The sequence below is a fragment of the Dunckerocampus dactyliophorus genome, chromosome 4, assembly GCF_027744805.1.
Source record: "Dunckerocampus dactyliophorus isolate RoL2022-P2 chromosome 4, RoL_Ddac_1.1, whole genome shotgun sequence".
In the NCBI taxonomy this organism is placed as follows: domain Eukaryota; kingdom Metazoa; phylum Chordata; class Actinopteri; order Syngnathiformes; family Syngnathidae; genus Dunckerocampus; species Dunckerocampus dactyliophorus.
In genome coordinates this window covers 19,337,215-19,361,924 of record NC_072822.1, presented here as the reverse complement: position 1 = coordinate 19,361,924, position 24,710 = coordinate 19,337,215, and the positions used below count along the sequence as shown (strand labels likewise).

The window sequence follows — 24,710 nt, the reverse complement described above, 5'->3', positions numbered from 1 at the left end:
CGAAGTTTCCGGTGTTGTGGATGTTCCTGGAAACATGGCGGCCAGCTTCCGCGGCCGTCCTATCCGGAGTCTTCGGATGCGAGGTAAGCATGAAAAAGCCGACTCGGTGCTTTCTTTGTTATTGGGATATTGCAAATATAGATATTCTCAGGCAACTGATGACCTCGGCGTCTTCACTCTCAATGCTCGCGGTGTGTGTTTTTGACAGGTCGGAATGACAGCGGGGAAGAGAACGTACCGCTGGATCTGACCAGAGGTAAGTCTTGTTCACATCACACTGAAAGCGATTATTGTTCAGTATGGATGGGGACATGTTTTTGTTCCAAATACAAGCCATGCAAAGCCGAAGACAATATAGGGCACTTGTCATTTTCTCCTTTATGGCATTTAGTTTGTTTGTCGTTCTGTTTAGAGTAACAACATTACAAGACACATCAGAATAACAGGCGTTCGTAAGCTAACTAACTAGCTGAGTTAGCGTTAGCTAGCTGCCACAGCTAACCACCCATGACGACATTGTTTTGATTGAGAGTCTGCAGGATAGGCTGTTAGTAATTCAAACAGCCGTAATTGTTGCTGGTCTACCTTGTGAAATTCGCTTTTAATATTGACAGTTGAGCAGCATTCTAACAGCACATGGTGTACAGAGGAGATCTGGTGCTACGGCGTATTGTAGAAATGCACAGGGTCTTCTTTACACACCCTCTCTGGTTGTTTACATTCTACATACAGTATAATCTTTAGTTTTACTCCATAAATATGTATATTGTTATGCTTGCAACTTCAATTTATACTGAATGCACACAGTACAAATCAATTTCTAACACTTTGTTGTTAGCACGACTGTCTGTTGTGATTGGAGATGGCCAGCTAATGTATACTGGATGGGAAAATCAACCAAAAATGTATTTGGGCAGCTTGACACGCTTTACAGTTCTACGCTATCTTCAAACTCAACGGCTAATAATTGTTGAAAAGCTTTGAAAATACATTCTACCTGTTAAGATTGTTGAGATTTGCTGCAAATTATCCAATATGTTATAAATGGTTCGGTATAGTGTCTTTGTTTCGGGCATTAAGGAACATCACAAGGTTATATTTGCACAATTCAGCATGTCTGAAAAAGAGTAAGAAGAAACAGATCTTATTTAATCCTACCCATTTCTCACATCTGTTTCTGATAATTAATTTCCATCATATCTTTTGTTGACACTTACAATATTACAACATTTCATGGATGGATCATAATTGAACGGTGTTGCATAGCAATGTAAGGTTTTTTGTGGCACTAGCAATTAGATTCAAGTCTGAAGTCTACCTAAACCACAAGACTCTGAACCTCTATTATGGTCCCCTTAAATATGAGGTGATTCATACATACTTGCACATATTTTCTTCTGTTGAAATATTGCTATTGTCCTTTTAATTTATCATCAGAGCCCAAAACGTTATGTTGTTTTACCTCGTCCTCGTATGAGTTCCTTTTGTAGACCGTGTTGTAAGTCGAGTTTTGGTGTAAATCTGTGGTGTAAATCAATGTTCACACACCGCATGAAGGCCATACAATACAGTAAGTACAGGTCTTTCTACCGTCTTAAAATATTTTCTAAGGCTGGTCTGGAAGGATAACCTCCTCTTCCTCTAAGAGATCTCCTTGTGCACAGAATCCATGACCCTTCTAGCATTCATTAGCATTTAATAGTCTTTATCTTTCACTTTGGTCGTGACAGTTGAACGGTTTTAAAGAGCGATCAATATTGGCGGGCGTTTCTCCTCTCTCTGAGCTTTTTATGATGTTCATTTTCACTTCCATGGTGATGGCGTTCCTTTTTTGGCACACTGCTGCTTGGCATAATGCCCTTGTACCGGCGTGCTGTAACTAGTTCTTGAGCGAGTCTCGTGTTTATGGACCAAGATAATTAATTTAATTAATTTAAATTATTTTTTATTAATTTATGGGAGGGCATTTGTAACCACGAAACGTTGTAGCATGGAATGTCATAAACAGAGACCTACCTGTACTGTATCCCTCTTAACATCCATCTAGTTGTTGTTTTGAGCACAATAGGATTTCTCTGACAAAATTTAAGGATTTCATTTTGGTTTTGTGATAGTTAGCTCATGAGCCTTATATGCTCACTCATTCAGCAAAGTCATGCAGCCGTTTCTTATTGTTAAATAACTTACCATTTTAGATCTACATACTGGTAACATCTTGCAATATTTATATTTCTAATTTTTGCTCAAATAGCAGATTGCTAGTAATCCATGGTGTACCCTAAATTATCTGGAAAAGACCCTATACTGTAAGTGGTGTAGGAAGGGGGATGGGCCTCACTTCTTAGCTCCGATTTGAGGTAAAGCTGTCTTGGCATTTAATTGACATTACAGTAAGCATAAAGTAGACAAATGACCTGAAAACAAAAAGCCTTTCCCTTCTCAGGCTTGTCTTTTAGTGTCTAGACTTTGTGTACACTGTACATGCAATACAAGGTTTTACCTTCCTGCAACATTTCAATTACAGTTCACTGACTGATATTATGACATTACAGTGGCCCAATACTGGTATTAGTTACATTGTATTTTTTTTCTTTGACCTGCAGAACCGTCAGAGAACTTGAGAGAAATCCTTCAGAATGTGGCCAAACCACATGGAGTCAGTAACATGCGTAAACTTGGCCACCTGAACAACTTTGTCAAGGTAATGCTCTCAACTCTTTTCATTCTGTTGTAGTAGTGGAGTAACACAATGCATTGTAATGTAGAATTGGCTCATGAGTTTGCGTTAAATATATATGCTACTAAATTGTGTATTTGTCAGAAAAGTAACATTCGTTGCCATTGTGTGTGAGATGACAGCAGAGGTTTCCACGGCTGTCTAATCAGAAGACTTAATCATTGTCCCACTTAAAACGCAGGACTGGTGATCAACTGATTTTTGAAGAGCTTCAGATGCTTTTCCTTTGTTTGAATGTTGTAGTATCTAATAAAAATATCGTCAAGATTCTCAGTTCTTTAAAAAAAAAAAAAAAAAGAAAAACAGATTAACAATAACAGAAAAGCCAAGTTCAAAAGGACAACGTGGAATGCCTTGAATAGGTTGAATTCATAGAACTGGCCATTTCACCAATCCAAGCAAATAGTTTCTTTGAAACATTTGCTGTTATTTGTTGAGTGAGTCCCTTCTTTAAAATCTCATTCGAATGCCAGTTGAGGACATATTTTGACTGCGCCCGGAATAGGTTGAAGGCTGAGTGAGCGTCTTGATTTGTGAGTTTGTAATAGATCTTATTAATTGTGTTGTTTACAACAAGGCAGGGGTACATCTTCCATGGCTGTCTGAATGTTTTTCTGTTGCTTCTGTTTCCTTAAAAGGGTTCTAGGACAGTGAGAGTGACCTAATCCCCCCGGAGAGTGTCACATGCCCCTTTCGCGGTCTCTTCTCCCCTCCTCCTGCCTGCTTGGGCTCTGACATCAGAACTGGTTCAAAACAGCTCCCTTCTCGTCACCTCTCTGATTCCTCATCCCATCCTATCCCGCTACAGATTTCCTCCCATTCCTTTTCGAGACAATAGTGCTGCTTTTGCTTTTGGAGATATTTGTTGAGCTCCAAAGAAAGGTTTCACTGGAAAAATGACATGTCCAATTTACTTACAAGCTGTAAAGGAGTAGGTAGATAGTGCTGGATATCTCATGGGCCATTGTCTCATATCGTCTGTATCTGTGCAGTCAGTGATATCAGTGCTATCTGTATATACAATTTTGATTTACTAACTTTTATGTTATTTTGGAAATTAGCTTGGCCATCTATGTGCTGTTTCTACTGATGAAAGGGGCATAAAAGGGCTTATCCCTAATTCTAGCCTTCATCGATGAACAATGAAAGCAAATTGGTGCAAAGAAATTGATGCTGTTTGCCCTTTGGGAAGCTTTTTGTTTGGGTCTTGCAGATTACAATTCATTATGCTTATGCCAAATACTGTTTAGATGTGAGATGGTACGCGAATGCCAAAGTGACAGCGCTATTTGTTACTGATAATAAACCGCATGTTCTCTCTGTGTTTTAGCTCCTCTGCAGCATCGGTCATCATGAGGAAATTTTTGGGTTTACATATGAAGAAATCATTGTTTGGTGAGTGCTTCCTTATCTGACCCTTATAATTATTTTAAATGGATGGGAAAATAAAATGATGCATTTTGTTTCTTTTTGTTTTGAATATACTGATATACTAGCAAAATTACTTACATTTTTTTTTTTTTTTTTTTTTTGCCATTTGGACTGTTTTAATTCCCAGTCTGCGACTAGCTTTACTTAATGAGGCTAAGGAAGTGCGTGCTGCAGGATTGCGGGCACTCCGCTACCTCATTCGAGACACCATTATACTGCAGAAGGTCATCAGACTACAAGTGGATTATTTGATAGCCAGGTGAGACTACTGAATTTAATGTAATAATGCATTTATTGATGAATGGTGGGGTGGGGGTTGTTGCTTTTACCACCTTCCCTCATCCTTCACTTGATAGTTTCAAATGATGGTTCATGCATGTTTTCTCCGACTGTGTGCCTGTGTTAAAAAGACAGTGTTGTTTGTTTGTTTAGGTGCATTGACATCCAGCAGAGCAACGAAGGGGAAAGGACTCAAGCTCTAAGACTAGTCAGAAAGGTAGATTTAGCCTCTGGTCTTCCACAAGCATCCTGTATGTAATGAATTTGTAGGGTTGCTGTCATGTCGCTGGAGGAATGTGACTCCTGCACTTACTATGCAGCCTTCTGCCAGCTTATTACCATCACAAAGATCACTGGGTTAGCAACAATGTCAGTGCGTGGATGATCTGCGCATTCTCCGGTCAAGGCTATTTATGGCTCTTTCTGCACTTTACCGTAAACCTTCTCCACGCATACACACTTACATGCACATACACAGCTCTGTACTTAGGGAGGGTTTGCCGGGCTTAGATGACACCATGTGATGTAGACATTTTTCTGGTACTTCAGATTTGAAAATTCACATGAAACCATCAAACCACATTATCTTGTTTCCCAAAAACAATTTTACACTTGAAAGTGACAAAACATTTGTTCCACCTTTTTGTACCACTCTTTTTCCTCTGTAGATCATTACTGTCAATGCAATGCTCTTCCCCACCTCTGTTGCAAACTCTCTTATTGCTGTGGGGACTGATGGACTACAAGAGAGAGACCGAATGGTCCGTGCAGCCATTGCCATCATTTGTGAGCTAGGTATGGACTTGTGTATCGCACATGTAAAACAGGCAATAGTTTCAAAAGTGCCTACTAGAAGATGAAAACTTTGTAAATGCCCGATTAACTAAAATGACTATGTGCTTTGAATTTCCTGCGGGATAATAAAAGTATCTACCTGGCTACAGTGCATATTTGCATATTTGTTGTTTTCCATAGCCCTGAAGAACCCAGAGGTAGTTGCCAAGCGGGGAGGCCTCAGCACTATCTTGAAGAGTGTGATTGACTGTCAGCTGAGTCGCATCAATGAAGCTCTGATTACCACCATACTACATCTTCTCAACCACCCACGTACCCGTCAATACGTGCGCATCGATGTAGAGTTAGAGGTAAACCAACGCACATACACAAATAAAACAAACACACCCTTCAGGAGAGGTAAATGAGCCAGTGTGGTGGGTGTCAGGATTAACATCTCACCACGGTCCAACTAACTACATGGATGTCACATGACACCAGTCCAGGATGCCAGAGGATTTGTATGAACTTTTGAGAGGGATTCCACTTAATTTCTGAGAACAAGTAAATAGTTAAGTTGGTAGAGGGTCAGCAAGTTTGCATGATCTTTTACAGTTGTTTTCTGTGTGTGTTCTGTCCTCTAGCAAATCCTCGCGCCTTTCACAGATTTTCACTACCGTCACAACGCAGACATGGCTGACGGGCAACTCAAGTGAGTGAATGTGTGTGCATTATGAAGGAGAAACAAAAACTTTGTATTGTGACCTTTCTGTTTATTGTTGTTATGGTCTTATCTTGGTCACTGGTGTGATGTGTTGAAAGGTTTGTGACACAGCCCTTACTGTAAATCAGGCAATGACCATTAAAATCCCTTGAAGTTGTTCTGAAAGATATTTAATTCCTTCTCCTGATTGACCAGGATTTGTTTAGCTCTGCTGTTGTTCACGTTTGCTCTTGTATTCAAAGTTTTGTTAGCATTCAGAATGATGTTTTGTGTGCAGAACATGATTTTTTGTTTTAATGAGTGTATGAATATGTGATGCAGAGAGGACAAAGAAGCACGTTTCTTATCGAGTAGAATGGCCATAGTGGCAGCTTTCCGCTCTTGGTCGGGTAAGCCCTCTGATGACATTAAAATTTACATAGGCTAAAATTGCACATTAATGTATTTACTTGTTTTAAAGTTGCTGCTTTTGAATCATTTTTTTTTCTTAACAGGGATTATCAACCTATGCAAGGCTGGAAATTCCGGAATCCAATCTTTAATTGGTTTACTTTGCATACCAAATATGGAAGTTAGGGTGAGTATTGCACAACTGCAAACATTACAATACAGTATGTTCTGAAGTAAATATTTGATATCAACCTTTGTTAAGCACCTGTGTGATTTTGTTCATTGTCATTTGCGAAGCTAGTATTTTTATCCGTGGATGGAGCACCCCAAAAATATTTTCAAACAGACTACATTATGAGTTTTTACATTGGCAGCCATGACACTGACAGATCAAAGATTTACAGATCCTGTTTGCTTATGAAAATTGATAAACCATTTCCTGTCTTCATTGACGGTATAATGAACTCTACTTACTTGATGGCTGCCTCCTGGAATTTGAATCAATAAATTACATAGCAGTAACATTGCTGTTTTGGAGGCATATTTTAATCCTTTTAAAATGTTAAAATGTTCTGTGTGCTATATATTTTGCAGAAAGGCTTGTTGGAGGTGTTATATGAGATATTCAGACTTCCTGTGCCCATTGTAACTCAAGACTTCACTGAGGCTCTTTTAAGTGTTGGTAAGTAACCTTTTGTAGTGATCGTCTTATACCTATCTTTTACCTATGGTGGAAGTTGAGCAGGAACACATTTGCAGGGTTCCTACTCAAGTATGGAAAGTATGGAATTTGAGTTTCTAAATTTCCAGGTCTGGAAAAGTATGGAGTATGGAAAATACTTGTATTTCCAAAACTGTTACCACTGTTCTATTTTTTAAAAGATAAAATTATGAATAACTAAAAAACAAAAGCTTGCTAGGACAGCTAACATGCTTGTGTGAGAGCACACAATTGCTGACGCATCCCGGAAAACATTTGGGAAGATTGACAAGTTGAATGGGCGGCCCTCTGCTCTAATCCTCCTGCAACCCTTTGTATGAGCTACATTACCTAGCCAATATCTCCTGGAAATGATATGGTGACATTTACATGACACTAGGGCTGCAACTAATGATTATTTTGTTAGTCGATTAATCTGAAGCTTGTTGTTTTGATTAATGGACTAATCAGTTAAGCCCTAGACAAGGGGGTCGACAACCTTTATTTACTATCAAAAGAACCATTTTATCTGCTCTTTCAGTAAAGAAAAGTCTCTAGCCTCAAAACATTACACATCTATCATATAAAGTTTGAAAAGGTTTCAAGTTTTTAAAATTTTACCTGTTCCAACAACAGAATTCAACTAGCGACATCTGTAAAGTCACAAAGGACTTGAAATTGGTATTATTTGCAGATGATACAACCGCATGGTGTTGTGGAAATAGCACACAGGAACTAATTAAAAAAAAAATCACAGAGGAATTAACTATGCTACAATGATGGTTCAATAATAATAGACTATCCCTAATAGATAATAATATGAACTGGAAATCTCACATTAAAAATATACAACATAAAGTGGTTAGAAATACCTCAATACTGAATAAAACAAAATTTGTTGTAGACCAGAAAGCACTTCATACTCTCTACTGCTCTCTGGTATCTAGGGTAATAGCTATAAAAGTACACTGCACTCACGAACTGTGCTACAAAAATGTCAGTTAGGATGATCCATAATGCTGCTGACAGGGAACGTACAAACCCGTTATTCCTAAAATCACAATTATTAAAATTTGCTGATCTGATAAACTACCAGACAGCTAAAATGATGCATAAATCAAACAGTAACATGTTACCCAAAAACGTAAAAAAATTCTTCTCAACAAGAGAGGAGAAATATGATTTTAGGAAAAAATAAACCTAAAACACTTACATGCACGAACAACGCTAAAAACCTTCAGCATTTCTGTGTGTGGCATCAAATTATGGAACGGATTGTGTAAGCAACTCAAACAATGCACTAAAATGAGCGAATTCAAGAAACAGTACAAGCAGTTGATGTTTAAAAAGTACAAGGAAGAAGACACCTGAACCACTGTACATATACAATGCTATGTCTAACCAGTCTTACATTGACGATTAACTCTTCATTTCTGGTGAGTACATTGTCTGTGCTCACTCATTGTCAAAATGTGTCTCTGTTAATTATTTCATCAGCTATTATCAATTTATTAGCATCATTAAGTCGGTTGTACATTGAACAAGTGTATTGCAACTGATGTGAAATGGATGAGGGGTAGGATTTAAATAAGCTTTGCTTCTTCCTACTCCTTTTTGGACATGCAGAACTGTGAATTGTGTTATGTGTTGTGCAGTGTAATTTGTGCGCATGTTCAAGATTAATTAAACCATTACCAATGACTAGGTGGGGCAAAGAGTAGTCTAACTGGGTAGGACAGCCCTAGTCTGATACAAATAGGTCTGCTTTCATGGATAATTAAGGAAATTTAAAATATTCACATTAGAAAGGCTGAAATCAGAGGATATGTACATTTTTAAATCAAACCACTTTTTTGGGAATTTTGCCCATCATCCACAATCCTTACACACAAATCTTTCTCTTTTCTGTGTTTTCTGAAGACATAAAAAGAGGCAGGTAATTAAGGCACATAATGGGACACACCTATTTCACCTAGAAAGTCCGCAGTTTTAAAACACCTTCAAACACCTCCAAAAAGGTTTTATGGTTTTATATAAATGCTGTAACCATGTAGTAACAGGCAAATTCATGATAACATATAATACTTACAGTATTTTGCCAAGTCTTGGTCATTTTAAGCATGACCGGAACGTGGAACTGTCTAGGTGCATTGATTTCACATACGTAGCAACATAGAAACAAATGCTACACCTAGCTTTAACTTATCCAAACTCAAAAACACAGCAGCAGTGGTGGCAGCTCCGATATTTAGCCTTACCTTTCAGTAGTGGCCTGAGGCATTGTGAGCGCAGCACTGATGCGCCGTGTGTGTGGTGAAGCTAGCTGGCTCGTAGCTCACCAGTGTGGTGTGGCGAGCTGTCACGCCAGTAACATAGTTCTTCGGTGTAACAATGTTAATAACAATAATAATAACAATGTTGCTGTAGGTTGGTTAATATGTCGGTTGTTGGTGGGTTTTAAAAGTTTTTTCAGAAGGCTTTATAGGTGGAATATGTGCGTCCCATTACATGCATTCTTATCTGCCTCTTTTTAGCTGTTTTTACAGTATATCTTTAGAATGCTCAGAAAGGAGAGACGTGTTCATGTCTCACATAAGGATTGTGGATGATGGGCAAAATTAAAAAAAATTAAAAAGTGCAGTTTTCCTTTAAGATGAAGTATGTCCATATTTTAGACACTGTACAATTCATTCTTTTAAATTCTTCTCTCTCAGACCCTGCCAGGTTCCAAGATACATGGAGACTCTCTGATGGGTTTGTTGCTGCTGAGGCCAAACTTGTTCTGCCCCATCGGGCTCGCTCACGGTAAGAGACAGCCTTATAAAAAGCAGATTTTTTTGTGCTAAGATGTCTAAGCCTTCATATAAATCATTATGTTTTTTTTTCCTATCTCTTTTTTTTTTTTTAATTTATTTATTTTTTTTTTTAACAGACCCGATTTGATGGACAACTACTTAGCATTTGTGCTGTCTGCTTTCATCACCAGTGGGCTGCTAGAGGTGAGCCATTGTTTTGGGAATAATAGCATATATAATCCATTCATAGTTGTCCATGTATTTGCAACAGTGCTATTTGTTAAAATTGATAAAGTTATGATATATTCCTTTTTTTTCACAGAGATTAAGTGCCGTTCAAAACAGTTAACAGTTTCCTTTGAGTTGACTTATTGATAGAACATTAATGTTTTGTTGAATAAATGTTGTGGTACATATCTTTGATATACAGTAACCACTGATTTATCATGGGTAGTTGCTTCCAGACCTGACTGTGATAAGTGAATTTTCGCGAGGTAGGATACCTAATTGATAAATAGAATATTTTCCTATTTAGAGCATAGAAAACATGTTTATGACCTCCTAAATACAATTTTTAAGATTTTGAGTCCTTTATACATTAAATAACACCCCTATGGTCACCTTTACCTGTATTATCCAATATGGTTGGCATAATAACACAAAATAAGACATCCATCCATCCATCCATTTTCTATACCGCTTCATCCTCATTAGGGTCGCGGGGGCATGCTGGAGCCTATCCCAGCTGACTTCGGGCGACAGGCGGGGTACACCCTGGACTGGTCGCCAGCCAATCGCAGGGCACAAAATAAGACATATTAGACATAAATAAGAGATAACTTAGACTCACACGTTAGCTTTGGGAGAGTTTTCTGGACCGCGTACTTCCTGTGGTGGCTATTGTCTTATCAATGCAACATTACTGACACCTAGTGACCACTGTCGAATAATATATATTACATCTTTGGATGCGTAGTCTGAATGCCTAATTTAGGCCAAGAATATGTAAAATTTGCTTAAATATGCATATTTATGACTAATGGGCCATAATCAACCATGAAACAGCAATAATTAATTTATTAATTAATTTTGAAAACGTGATTGAGCGAAGCCACAAAGTGGCAAGGGACGACTGTAGAATGAATTGCAATTTACCTGGTGGAGATATGCTGTGGTTGTCTACCACCATGTGTTTCTAGTTTTTGTGGTTCATCTCATCCCTGCATACTTATTGATTTTCTACATGGCAAAATTCACTTTGGTTCAAATGCATTATTGTTGTTGAGGTTATTCCAGGGTTTGAAAAAACCTTTGAATGTTGTGATTAAACCATATCCCCTCATCTCATTTCAGGGTCTTGTAGAAGTGGTGACAAGCAATGATGATCAGCTTGCAGTCAGAGCTACCATCATCTTGGGCGAGCTTCTGCACATGGTAATATAAAAGAGTCTATATTCCTAAGTTGGTAATAGCTGTTTGTCTCTACAGACAGTTTTGTAAATACACAATACTACATTGTATGTATATATATATATATATATATATACACACACACACACATATATATATAAAATCAAGGCTTTTCCCTCCACCTGTGTCGCCTATGTTTAGGCAAACACCATCCTTCCACACACTCACAGTCACCACCTGCACTGCCTACCAACCCTTATCAACATGGCTGCCTCCTTTGACATCCCACAGGAAAAACGGCTGTGAGTGCATTCATACTTTCAACGCACTCTTGTGACAGTGAACTGGACTCAAATCATGATTCAAGATAATCATTTCTTTCAGTCGGGCAAGTGCAGCTGTCAACAATCTGAAGCGTTTCCATGAGAGAAAGAAGAAAGGTCTGAAACCACACAGCCTCTATCTGGACCACATTATCCGCAAGTCTGTGTCCTCACACAGCCGCAGAGAGTCACACTCTCGTGTACAAAGGGACATCTATGTCATTAAGGTAATCTGCTCATAGATGTTCATCTCCCCCTTTACCGCAGTGACACATTGTGTGGGTTCTAACAAACGGAAGTGCTGTAGTACTTGACTGGAGATTAAGGTCAAATGATCATGCAGTAAAGCTAATGTCTGCCACCTGCTAAACTTTTTATTTTTTATTTTTATTTTTTTATAACATTTAGCTAAGTATACCATAGTTTTTTTTTTTTTTTTTTTACTATTTCAGAATTCTGACAAACCACAGTTGAAGTCTTTGTGCTTTATTTATACAGGCAGATACTGTATCTAAAATAAATCAATAATTTCTGTTTTTCCCTGTGTTTAGGACACAGAGGAAGCACTGATGATGAACTTGAGAGACAGTCACATTCTCAACCACAAGCAGAACCTAGAGTGGAACTGGTTACTTATTGGAACTATCCTTAAGGTCAGGCAACCATCATGTTGCACCACAGACTTTATCTCTCCAACGCACACACGCTGTTTTCATTTTTGGATCTGAATAGTATTTAAATTTACTTCTTATCCTCCTAGTGGCCACACGTTAATCTCAGGAATAACAAAGACGAACAGATGCACAAGTGAGACCTCTTTACAACATATAAATCATCAGACATGGCTATGTACCTCTGGTTCTGACAACTGCACTTGTTATTGAATGTGATGCAGGTTTGTGCGGCGGCTGCTGTACTTTTACAAGCCCAGCAGTAAATTGTACGCAGGGCTGGCATTGGATCACCTTAAAGCGAGACAACTCACTGTGGTTGGCTGCCAATTTGTTGAGTTCCTCATGGACTCAGATGAGGTTAGGAGAATGCAGAAATAATCATTATTTCCATTTTTAGGGTTCTTATGTGCTTTTCTAACTTGCCTATGCTATTGGATATCTCTTTGTCTTTTGGCTTATACTATTTTTCTAGGATGGCCAGGGTTACCTGGAGGACCTGGTGAGGGATATGGTATTATGGCTGTCTTCTTCTGCAGGCCTAAAGTCTGAACGCTGCCTGCAGAGTAACGGCCTGCTCACCACACTTAGCCAACACTACTTTCTCTTCCTGGGGACACTCTCTGCACACCCTCAGGGAGTCAAACTATTGGAGAAATGTGGCCTGTTTCAGTGGTGAGTGTATAGGAACAGCCTCACAGCTTTTCTGAGCTTTCCAATCTACCCAAGTTTACATAGCTTTGTTGAACATTTTATGTTCTGTTGTGCTGTTTTTGCAGCCTGCTGAATCTGTGCTCAGTGAAGAACCAAGATGCTGTGCTGAAACTTGCTGTAGCCACACTGGACTACAGCAGAGATGGTCTGGCAAGAGTAATCCTCTCCAAGATACTCACCGCTGCTACTGATGTAAGGCAACAAGATAAACACACAACCTCACACATCCTCACTGACAAGACTGTGATGAAGACGGACAGTGGGCAGTTTGTTTTTTGTTGCTAATTAAAGATTACCTTTCGTACTTTCTGGTATGTGGGTTCAGTCCCAACTTAGAAACATGTAAAAATAACAAAACATTGTATACGTTGGCAAAACATTAAAAAAAAATAAAATAAAAAAAATTCTGTAATTTTAATTATTCCCTTTGTCCTCACCCATGTTTATTTTTGGAGCAGACCTGCAGACTGTATGCCACCAAGCATCTCCGTGTACTGCTGCGAGCCGGTGTGGAGTTCTTTAGCAGCTGGGGCATGGAGCTGCTGGTCACACAGCTCCACGACCATAGCAAAGCTGTGTCCATGGAGGCCCTCGACATTCTGGATGAGGCCTGTGAGGACAAGGTAACCACAGAGAGAGAGAGACACTTCACAAGCATAGTTTCAAATAGTAAACTATCACGCCATACATTATTATTTGAGGCAATGAATGGTCAGTGGTGTTTAATCAGTCAGTCATCGTAGCATCACTCCCTCTGCCAGAAAGCTGATATTTTAGTCCTAAAAAAGGCTTTTTACCAAACATTGGACTGTTTTGTCGTGTTTGGCAGGCCAATCTTCATGCGCTAATTCAGTTGAAACCAGCTTTGTCCCACCTGGGTGACAAAGGCCTCTTGCTGCTCCTCAGGTTAGTGATTCCTTTATGTCCAGAGGTTTCATTGACAAACTCACAAACAAACGTTTTATGTCGACTGCAGGTTCCTGTCCATACCTAAAGGTTTCTCTTACCTCAACGAGAGGGGTTATGTCAGCAAACAGCTTGATAAATGGCAGAAGGTACAAGACAGTGCTTTCTTGAAGTTGATCTATTTTGCTGTTATACCATTTAACAACCAGATCCTTTAATAAAGTGTTAAACTGCATTGCAAGACAAGAATACATGCCTTTTGAATTGCAGGAATACAACTTAAAATACGTGGACCTGATTGAGGAGCAGCTCAATGAAGCACTAACAACCTATCGCAAACCTGTTGATGGGGATAACTATGTCAGACGCAGCAACCAAAGGCGAGAGGCTGGTTTCACAATTAATCTCCAGCTTAAATCGACTTCAGTCTAATTTCACTGATTTGTCTCCAGGTTACAAAGACCAAATGTCTATCTCCCTGTGCACTTGTATGGTCAGCTAGTCCATGATAAGACAGGCTGCCATCTGTTGGAGGCTCAGGTAACTGCACTGCACTGGAATGGAATTTTAAGCTGCAGCACGTTGCCTTTTCCGATTTAGCATATCTGTTTTGGGGTGCAGTACTTGTTCATGCAGATTTATTATCTAACCTTAGTTAATCACTTTTCTTTGTCTGTCTTCAGAGTATAGTTCCTGACCTCAGCTACACGGTTCGCTCCCCGATGCTGGACACCTGGGAGGGCATCAAACAGCTGAAGGCTGCTCTTTGGGCTCTGGTGAGCAATACTATTTATCAGTCAATGTATTTTAGGAATGGCTTCTGTACTTTCATTTTACAAGCTTATTGATGCTAATACTCAAAGTCCTGGGCACAGCATGCAAACAGCTTCAGTGACACATCTTTTAAAGAATACTAAAAGGCTATATTTATTTTTATTCAATATTTTAGCAAATGTAAACATATGTTTGAGATCTTTCATCGTAATTACATATGCCTGAAACTAATGTCTGGAATGGTATTTGTTGTTTTATTTTAATTCCATTCAGGGCAACATTGGCTCCTCAAACTGGGGCCTGAATCTCCTCCATGAGGAGAATGTCATCCCTGACATCCTTGCATTAGCTCAGCAGTGTGAGGTGTTGTCAGTACGAGGGTAAGGCCTAACAGTGAGCTGTATTATTATTTTTATTTATTATTATTATTATTATATAGTATATTATCATAACAGTGCTTTATTTCGTCTAAAAAAATGTAAATATCTTTGAGCGTCAATTTGTGGAACAGTAAACATTTCAAAACGCACCTGCATTTTGCAAAGTCAGTGTGTCCAGTCATATATTTTCATTGTACTATTCTTAAAATTAATAGTAAAATCTTGTCTCGTTCTCGTGGACCCTATCTCTTGCATCGTCTCGTCCTGTGATTTAATTGTAAATTAAAAATAAGAATTATAAAGCTTTCACTAAATCTGCCAACCTCACATTCCATCTTCAGTTTCAAAGCTTTTATCCAATTCTTGACATTTTGAAGCATCAAAAGGCAATGAGAAAAAATTATTACATTTGTTTTTATTCGGCTGCATTTTTTGATATTGTAAAATAAGTTGTGAAAACCATATGCAATAATTGTCTTAATTTGTTGACAGTCCAATGTTGATCATTGAAAGTTGATCATAATATCACCTTTTTTTTGTCACTTGAATTTTTATTGACATTTTTTAATTTTATTTTCCATTATTCCATTTCCGTTGCTCAGTTCCAGTGTTCATTATATGTTTGGTCGCTGTTTGAATGTAAACATTGCCCATTTAGTCCATTTGTCATCGAACTGGGTCTCCTGTAGTCGTAGGCGGTGTGTCAGCCTTTCCGTCACGTAAATTTCCTCTACTTTCGCAGTCCACTGTTCCTGTGTAGGGGTATCCTCCCTCATAATACCTCCTTTTATATATTTCTATCATCTTTGCTATCAAAAAATGTGTATGTATGATAGTTTTTGCTGACCCTCTGTACTCTGTGTGTGTATTAACAATCTGTTTGTATCCTCAGTACATGTGTTTATGTGCTGGGAGTGATCTCCAAGACCAGGCAGGGTTGTGAGCTGCTAAAGCAGTATGGTTGGGATGCAGTCAGACACAGTCGCAGGACGTTGTGGCCAGTCACTCCAGATGAAGTCGAAACACAGCTAACCTCAGAACTCTCGTCGGTGCCAAGCACGCTCAGTCTCAACTCTGAATCCACCAGCTCCCGCCATAACAGTGAGAGCGAGTCTCAACCAAGTGCGTAGGACTAATTTATTATTATTTCCACTGTTGATTGTTGGAAGATTAGATTAGTTTAGATTTATTGGTCCCCAAGGGGAAATACGTCTTCACTGACTTAATATTACAGAAACAACATTTCAAAACAACAAAGCACATCGCATACCACAACAGTAACAACATACAATCAACATGACAGTAACAACAACAACAGCAGTACAGTAACAGGCTGGACAGAGAGATCAGCGGTGTCTGCTATTCAGGGCTCTGGCTGCAGGGATCAGGCTTTTCCCAACGGGCCCTCCTGAACTTAATTGTTCTGCGATAGTGGGATGAGGTATTGATGCAGTGGGTGGGTGATATCCTGTGCTATGTTCTTTGCTATGCAAAAGATGGACCTGTTGTTTAATTATATTTTATAATTATTATATTATTATTATGATTACAATTATACCTATACCTATCCTTTTCTTTGCACTGTCAGACATGTACATACTGGACGATGACAAGTGTGATCTTCTGGACCAGTCAGATGAGGCGCCATTCTATGTACACTCCAAGCCTGTCAAAGACCGCAGCCCCTTCACGATCCTGGCCTCCACACGCTTTGTTCGTGCACGCTTCCTCAACTCCCTGTCTCTTCCAAGCAAGAAGCTGCGTTCCACTAGTGATCCCAAGACCCCCACAGGCTCCCGCACCCCAACTGAACTCAAGACCGGAGGTATGAGGCGTAACCGGACAGTGACAGAGCCCTCCGTTTACAGCCCAAACCAGAGTGATGTCTTCACCACTGTGTTCAATGGCAGAGGAATGCCAAAGAGTCCTACTGTCAGCCTGGAGACGTCATTTGTAGGGACCAGAGGGGGATCTGAAGAGCATCTTGTGGATGGAAGGCTGGCAAGGGGAGGAGGATCAGGGCTGGGACTCAGTGGCCTTGGAGGTCACATGGAGCATCCCAGTCGAGAGCGAGAGCAGAGCAGTCGAGAGCGTCTAACAGGAGGAGACGGTGGTTCCTCGTCGAGCGGCGGTAATGTGGGAGGCGGAGGAGGCGGTGGGGGAGGCACGCAGTTCAAAAGCCGCAGTCAGAGCTTTAACACGGACACCACAACCAGCGGCATCAGCTCAATGAGCTCTAGCCCATCCAGGGAAACTGTTGGGAACCCTGAACATTCCGAACCTGAACCGGATTCTTCTGACTGTGTTAGCCTCAACACAGTTGTATCAGCGAAGACTGTCAAAACCCTGTCCCCCTTGGCTCCCCAGGCTCAGACCAACCACATGTCTGCATCTAAGTCCTCCACTGTCTCTTTGGTACCTCCCGGCTCCTCGCACACACTCCCTAGGCGAGCTCAGTCTCTGAAGTCCCCCTCAGTGACCACCATCAAGAGTCTGGCTGACTGCAGCTTCATGTATACCAGCCCAAGAGATGCTCTGGGCTACGCCACCCTGAAGCGGCTGCAACAGCAGAGGATACACCCGTCTTTGTCCCACAGTGAAGCACTGGCTTCACCTGCAAAAGATGTGCTCTTTACAGACACCATCACCATGAAGACTGGTAGCTTGGACTCTAGGCTAACACCTCGCAGGTAAGTCCTTGCTTTGGGGATTATGTAGCAGCAAATACTACATTAACATTTATTAAACTATTACCGTTTGCTCGTGATGGGATGATTTGGCAGCAAAGCACACAATTTGAGGCGTCACAAAAAGGGGCTGGGCTTGACCTTTTGTTCTCCCTGAATTATATTTATTAATCTTAGTGACATTACGTACTTCCAACTGGGGGACAGTTTGGCAAAGGTCTTTTCTTCCAACAAGACAAAAACAGTAAAGTCCATGAGTATGATATAGACATATTTGATAGCCCTGACCTCAGCCCCATCATACACCTTTGAAACAAAGATTATGAGCCAGTGAGTCCTCTCTTGTTTATCGATGCCCACTGAAGTCACAAACATTCTTCTGGGTGAATAGACATGAATTTCCCCAGATGCACTCCAAAAGCTTATAGAAAGTCTTTCAAGAAGAGTGGAAACCATTCTAGCTGCAAAATAGGGGAGCAGCTGCATTTTTTCTCCTATTTTCAAGCAATGTGGTGATGGCCAGGTGTCTCAATACTGTTGTCCATAAAGCATGAATCTTTAAGGGGAGGATGTAAATGGAAATTTCTAAATACATCACCAGTCACGGGTCTGTTTGTGTTTCGTGGACATTCTGCTGTGTCTATCAGGATATCAGATAGGAGATGTACCTGCCCAGACTCCAGCATCTTAAGTCCTTACCGCAGACTATCCAGAACACTGGTGCCACGGTGGGTGGACCTAGCCAGTGTCTTCCTTTAGTAGATATGTAGAAACTAGTGCAAGTCTAGTATCAACACAATATGTCCTTGCTGCTTGTACTGTCCTGTGTGTGTCTTTGCCTACGGGGGTGTCACCAGTGCGTTGACCCCTGTAGAGCTATAGTGAGTAAGTCCCTTGTAGGTTGTCGTGTTGCTGGTTGCTGGATGTTAACCACTGAGCATATTTACATAAAGCGTGCTGTCCAATGAACCAGTTTTGTATCTGTTAAATAGAATGCAAGAGCATTTCACAACAATTTATTCATTTCTATGAACTCTGCCATAGTCATAATACATTCACAGTAAGTGTTCCAGCAGCTGCTACTACACACAAGAGACGCACAGCAATGCCCCAATCAACCCTTATTTTTCTGCTGTGTTTTCACTCTTATCAAATGTTCCGCTTTTACCACCTGTCTTGTCCTGCAGCCTAGTATGTTGAGTCTTCAACTAGCTCTGAATGTCCTCTTAAATGTTAGATGCCTTTGAAATAGGTTTGGGCGATAATTTTTATATATCGTTATAATATGACATACCTGTTGGAGACCCTTGTGATAGTGTCACTTCTTAAAGCTGGACACACTACGTGTTTATGTTGAACAACTTGGACACACAACTAGTGTTTTGAAGGCTAGCCATAAGTATTAGAATGATAACGAGAGCAAAATTATTAAGTGACAGTTGAAAAAAGAAAGTTAGCATGTACACCATGAATGTGATAGCCACTTGTAGCTTGCCCGAGGGACAAAAACTAGCTAGCTAGCTGCAAAGAGGCAGTGAGAGCCAGGCAAAATGTGTAAACAAAGATGCCAGAAAGTCGAATGATATTGAAACGTGAGCGATCACACACGTTGGTATAGATAGGCTTCGGCATTGACAAGCTGTTGTCAATTGACTCCACATTTTACGGACTAGTTTTCATTCTCACATTAATAAAGAATAAAGTGAACATCAACACAAGACAGGACTTGTACTTTTATCAGGTCACACATACGCAAGTGCCATCAGGGCAGACAGGGGATTCCTGTGCATGTTATATGAAAATAAAGCGCAGTGAAATATTTTTGCTATTTAAAATTGTAATCAAACTAATTGTGGTCAATATGTGCATAAATAATCAACTATATGTGTATCCATATAGCATATCCATTCATACAATGTATTACTTAACATTATTTTCACATAAAAAAAACCTTAAAAACTAATTTTTAAGGCGTGTGGCGGCTTTTATTTTGTCATGACGGTGCACCACAATCAATTACATGTAACGGAAACCCTGGTTTTACATGCATAAAACAATTCTAAATACATATAAATGACGTATGAAAGGGATAGATTAACATTTAAGGTTACTTCTACCTTCATTGAAGATGTGACTGTTCCCAAAGACATTATGTGGAAGCGAGATCAAAACCTTCCTCTTCAACTCCACCTTCCTGTTTTGTCATGAGTTATTTCTTGAATTCAATATGGTGTTTCTCACCTTTATCAAAATGGTGGAACTTTCTTTGAGTCCATCTTGGGTTATTGAGGTGAGAAACACTATTGAATTCAACAAATAACTCATGGCAAAACAACGTGGTGGTGGTGGTTGATCTCGCTGCCGCATTGTGTTTTTGGGGACATTCAAATGAAGAATCTTCTTCAGTGAAGGTAAAACTAACCTTAAATATTCATTTATCCCCTTCATTCATCATTTATATGTATTTATATGCATTTGTAATTGTTTTCTGCATGTAAAACTATTAAAAACGTGTTTTGTGTTCATTCTTTCGGCTTTCTGGAATGCATTAATTGGATTTATTTATTTATTATGTTTATATATTTATATTTATTACACTTGCTTACTTAAGTCGCTAAGTTTGCAACAGTCATCCTTCCTGCTGTGTCTTCTTATTCTCTGGCAGAGACTGTGCATCACAATGTGTTTGTGAGCGAGGGTGAACAGTAACGCCATTGTATTTGTGGCGGGCCTCAAATGAATGTATGGGAGATACCGCACTACCTGCCGTTGAGTAAATACATACGAGCCTGGGCAACTATATGAGGAATACAATAACAGTACTTTTGTTGTGTTGAATCTTGTCTTTTCCTCCATTAGAAACGTAAGTCGTCTTTCTGCGCTTACATTTTAAAGCTTTTTGTATTTTATATTTATGTACTGTATAATCATCACATGATGTCAACATGCAAAATATCTTGTATATGACAGCATGCTGCGTTCTGACGGTTTTTGAGTGCTTTTGTCCAACATCTTTGTCACTCTCTTGTCACTAAGACTCTGTCTATGCTTTTATCTTCCATTTGTGCTGCTGTTCCCCTTGCATTCCTTTTTTGTCCCAGTCTCTCCCCCCAGATCCTCTCACGCACCTCTCCTCTTGCCCTCCCTAGGTTTCTGAAGGCCCTCAGCTTTGCCTCTCTCGATAAAGAGGAACTCCTCAGCCCCATCAACCAGAGCACCCTTCAGCGCTGCTCATCAGTGCGCTCCATGGTCTCTAGCGTCACCTATGGGTGCAGTGATGACTACATCGGCCTCGCATTGCCAGTGGACATCAATGATATGTTCCATATCAGAGACACAGCGTACTTTCAACAGAGGATCAGTCCACCATCAGAGGAGAGGAAACGCTTCCTCTTTGGCGACGGAGATGGTAAAAGTTGCTTTTTGCCTGAAAGAAAAGACAAATATGTGATGTTTTGAATCTACCAAGTTGCCAATACACCAAGCGGTTATCAGATAGATTGACTGAGTTCCTTCCGTCATCACTCCCTCTGTAGGCGATCGTCCTGCGGTACCAATACTGAAGCAACAGTTCAGTATCTCAGAGCTCATCGTGAATCGGGGCGACTGCCCGAACCACACAGTGGACTCAGATGAGACGGGACTGCAGGATCACACGGAGGAGAACTGCCTCTACTGTGTAGGAGCCATTGTCCTCGGATATCCTGCACAGCCACCTAGCAACAGCACACGGCCTCGAACAGGTCAGCATCCATCAACACTTATTCAGAAATAGTTGTCCCTCGCTACATCGCGATTCGAACATTGCTCCCTCACTCTATCACAGTTTTTTTTTTTATCAATTCACTATTAAATGACTGCTGTATTGGGGTTGGCTATGAACTATTATTAGTCAAAGACAAGTAGTCACAGCAACCCCCTTATGGACTTGGGCCCCCTCAAGAACCACGTACATCCTACAGCCACGAGCCAGTCATGATAGACAGTGATCTTAAACTTAATAAACAAATCAATGCCGTTGTAAAATCTTGCTTTTAACATCTTCGGCTTTTATCTAAAATCAGATCATTTTTATCTTTGCAACATTTTGAAGAAGTCATGCATGCTTCTATTTCGTCACGTCTGGACTACTGTAATGCACTTTACTCTGGAATAAGCCACAGTGCACTCTCTCGCTTACATTAAGTCTGCAGCACGGCTTTTAACAGCAACCAAAAAAAGGGAGCACATCACCCCAATTCTAGCCTCCCTGCTGGCTGCCTGTACGTTTTAGAATTGATTTTATTGTTTTATTTTTAAGCTGTTGAATGGACTTGCCCCTCAATACATCACGGACCTCACCCAAGTTTACACTCCAGCGCGCTCTTTGAGGTTCGAAGGCCAGCTCCAACTAGTGGTGCCTAAAATGAGACTTAAGACCAGAGGAGACCGGGCTTTTTTGTAGTCGGCCCCAAGCTGTGGAACACTCTCCCTCATGTAAAAACAGCCCCCACAGTTGAGTGCTTTAAGTCTCGTCTCAAAGCCTGCTTTTATTTTCTGGCTTGTAGCTCGCAGTGAGTTGTGTGGTCCTGTGTCTTTTATTGCTTTCTTTTTAGTTTTTGTTTGGTTTTACTCATCTTGGTTTTTATTTGTTTGTTTATTTTTTTTAATCTATTTTATTTACTGTTTTTATAGTAAATGTTATTGTTTTTATTTGATTTATGAGCTTTTATTGTATGAATTTATACTTCTAATTATTTATTGTTTTACTCGTTTTAATTTGTGCAACACTTATCACGGTCGGGTCTGGAACCAATTAAACGCAATAAACAAGGCTTGTGTATAACCTTCTTATTCCAGACTATGTGGACTTTCCGTCCTGGGGAGGCCAGAGCGGCCATCGTCTGGAGGTGATGCCTCAGTCCAAGTACTCTGGTGTGTCCGGTTGCAGCGACGCCGCCGTGTCACAAGGCTCCATCTGTGGCACGCCCACGGCGAGTGACATAGTCATCGGTGAGAATGCGATCAAGCACAAGGCGTTGGAAAGCAGGATGTGTCACATACTATGTTATTAATATGTGGTACTCTGTAGACGGCAAGGCCATATCAGAGGACGGGCCAGCCTCGCGTGTCCTGCTGAGGAAGGAGGTGCTTCGCCTCATTATCAACCTCAGCTCATCTGTCGGGACCAAAGGCCACGAAACAGGACTTCTCACGTAATTGTTGCTTGTTTACTCTCCATGCTTGATTGTTTGTACTTCCCTTCTTTAAAGCATGTCAATTTTTCTCTTCAGGATAAAGGAGAAGTTTGCATATGCCTTTGATGACATCTGCCTGTACTCCGAGGTGTCCCACCTCTTGGCCCACTGTATGTTTCGCCTGACCTCCAGACGTTTCATACAGGAGCTTTTCCAGGATGTACAGTTCATGCCAGTAAGACTTTTCCGCCTTTTCATCGCCTCTCTCAAATGTCTTACTGTTTGTAGATGCAATGGTAATATTTTTTATTTTTTATTTTAGATGTACGAGGAGGCAGAGGCAATCCTGATCAAGCTACCAAAATCTGTTGAACTAGATGGGGAGCCTCCTGCAGAATCCTGATCATCATCCTCCCCTCTGTGTATCCCCTGATCACGCCACCCTACACACTATGACCCATGAAGAACTGAAGGGGTGGGAGAACGTTTGGCGTGTTTCTGTTGCTCAAAACAGTACAAGTAGCCGAGGAAGCGATGGGGGAGGAGGAGGAAGGAACATCATTCGCCGTTCTTCCAGCAAACAGGAGCTGGAAATGAAGAAGATCAGTATCTTGTGTTTTTCCCAACACGCCTAATGCTGTTTGTGTTTTTTTTAATGGGCGAAAAAGAGGAGCAGTTGAACCAAATACTGTGTTCAGATGGGGTCGGCAATCATGAGTAACACTCAATAATACGTCACAATAACAAACTGGCTCAAAAGGACAAAGGACTCATGCTGTTTCAAAAGAAAAAAAGATTCTATTGCCATTTTCTCTCCTTGCAGCGGTTGTGACATATTGTCTACCCAGTGATTCCTCACATCATGCGTGCTTTTCTCCTTCTGAAACAAAACACTAAAAAGGGTCCTGCTGTTTTGGGGTTTGTTTTTTTTTAAACGTATCTGGAGCATTGTTTGTGTTTCACATCCCACTTGCCGTCTGATCTGTACTTTCCTTTTCTATTTCTTGTATCTCAGACAATCAAGCATCTGTACTATTGTGTCATCTTCAGCGCTATACAGTATACGCCACCCTTACGCAGTACATGGGGAGAATAGCATGTTATTTTATGCTAGTTATTACCATCCTTAATGTTTTTCTTCAGCCGTTGCATTGTTGGTAAGCATGAGTTTTCTGGTCAGGGGCGTGTTGATCTTGGCTTGACATTGTGTAGAATGACTTATGACAGATTTAGCACCTCCTGCCTTCTTACCTCTGTGCTTCACTTTGTCTGCATGTGTAACACGCATGGGCCAAGTTGTCACCTTAACTTTTTTTTTTTTTTTTTTTTTAAAGATAGGTTGCCATTAAATGCTGCCATTACATTGTCGGAGTAGAAATACCCTAGACTCTTGTTTCCACAATGCATTATCACTGTCAGTGGCTGAGATGGAAGAGGAGGGAAGGGGAAATGATCCGGACAAGGTTTCCATGGAGACAGGATGCGACTCATCTCTCTTTCCATTGGCTTGTTTTTTGCTCTAATGCTGCTACACAAATGGACTCATAGAGAGATGATTCATAGATCGGCTGAGTGATGCCAGATCCGATCTATTTATTATATGTCTGTACCATAGAGTGAGCTCAACCAGAGAAGAAAAAAAAATTATTTATATTTTTCCTCAAGACTGTATTATAATTTAATAAGGTTTTTTTTGCCTGAATTGTGGTTTCCCCTGTATATTGTGTACAGTATGTTTTGGGGGGCATTGATGACCTAAAGAAACATACGATCCTATCAAAGGGATGCATTGTTAATAAAAACAAAAATTTAAACATATTTGTTTCAGTTCTTGAACC

At 40.3% G+C, this 24,710-nt stretch overlaps 1 protein-coding gene across 4 annotated transcripts; it reads left to right on the top strand.

Annotated features, from left to right (window-relative positions):
* The first annotated feature begins 21 nt into the window (after positions 1-21).
* Positions 22-24,684, top strand: LOC129179463 (rapamycin-insensitive companion of mTOR-like). 4 transcript variants are annotated; one of them, XM_054772718.1, is made up of 38 exons: positions 22-83; positions 209-256; positions 2,604-2,701; positions 4,068-4,132; positions 4,296-4,427; positions 4,601-4,664; positions 5,116-5,242; positions 5,423-5,592; positions 5,866-5,933; positions 6,267-6,334; positions 6,440-6,522; positions 6,930-7,017; positions 9,750-9,840; positions 9,968-10,034; positions 11,184-11,264; positions 11,442-11,542; positions 11,625-11,790; positions 12,115-12,216; positions 12,324-12,370; positions 12,459-12,594; positions 12,710-12,909; positions 13,014-13,140; positions 13,407-13,571; positions 13,778-13,854; positions 13,925-14,003; positions 14,125-14,234; positions 14,307-14,394; positions 14,538-14,630; positions 14,902-15,008; positions 15,901-16,130; positions 16,597-17,698; positions 18,343-18,423; positions 20,845-21,104; positions 21,232-21,438; positions 22,535-22,687; positions 22,767-22,890; positions 22,969-23,107; positions 23,195-24,684. In XM_054772718.1, exons 1-38 carry the CDS (start codon positions 35-37, stop codon positions 23,273-23,275), a joined length of 5,274 nt encoding a protein of 1,757 aa, XP_054628693.1. In that variant the 5' UTR covers positions 22-34; the 3' UTR covers positions 23,276-24,684. The 4 variants fall into 4 exon arrangements, with proteins under 4 accessions (XP_054628693.1, XP_054628692.1, XP_054628696.1 ...); XM_054772717.1 differs by having other exon boundaries at positions 20,797-21,104; XM_054772721.1 differs by lacking the exon at positions 18,343-18,423.
* Positions 24,685-24,710: the final 26 nt, after the last annotated feature.

Coding starts and splice junctions, on each gene's coding strand:
- LOC129179463 (XM_054772717.1), top strand. CDS start 35: ATGGCGGCCAGCTTCCGCGGCCGTCCTATCCGGAGTCTTCGGATGCGA. Junction 6,523..6,929: donor TACCAAATATGGAAGTTAGG/GTGAGTATTGCA, acceptor TATATTTTGCAG/AAAGGCTTGTTGGAGGTGTT. Junction 12,217..12,323: donor TTATTGGAACTATCCTTAAG/GTCAGGCAACCA, acceptor TTATCCTCCTAG/TGGCCACACGTTAATCTCAG.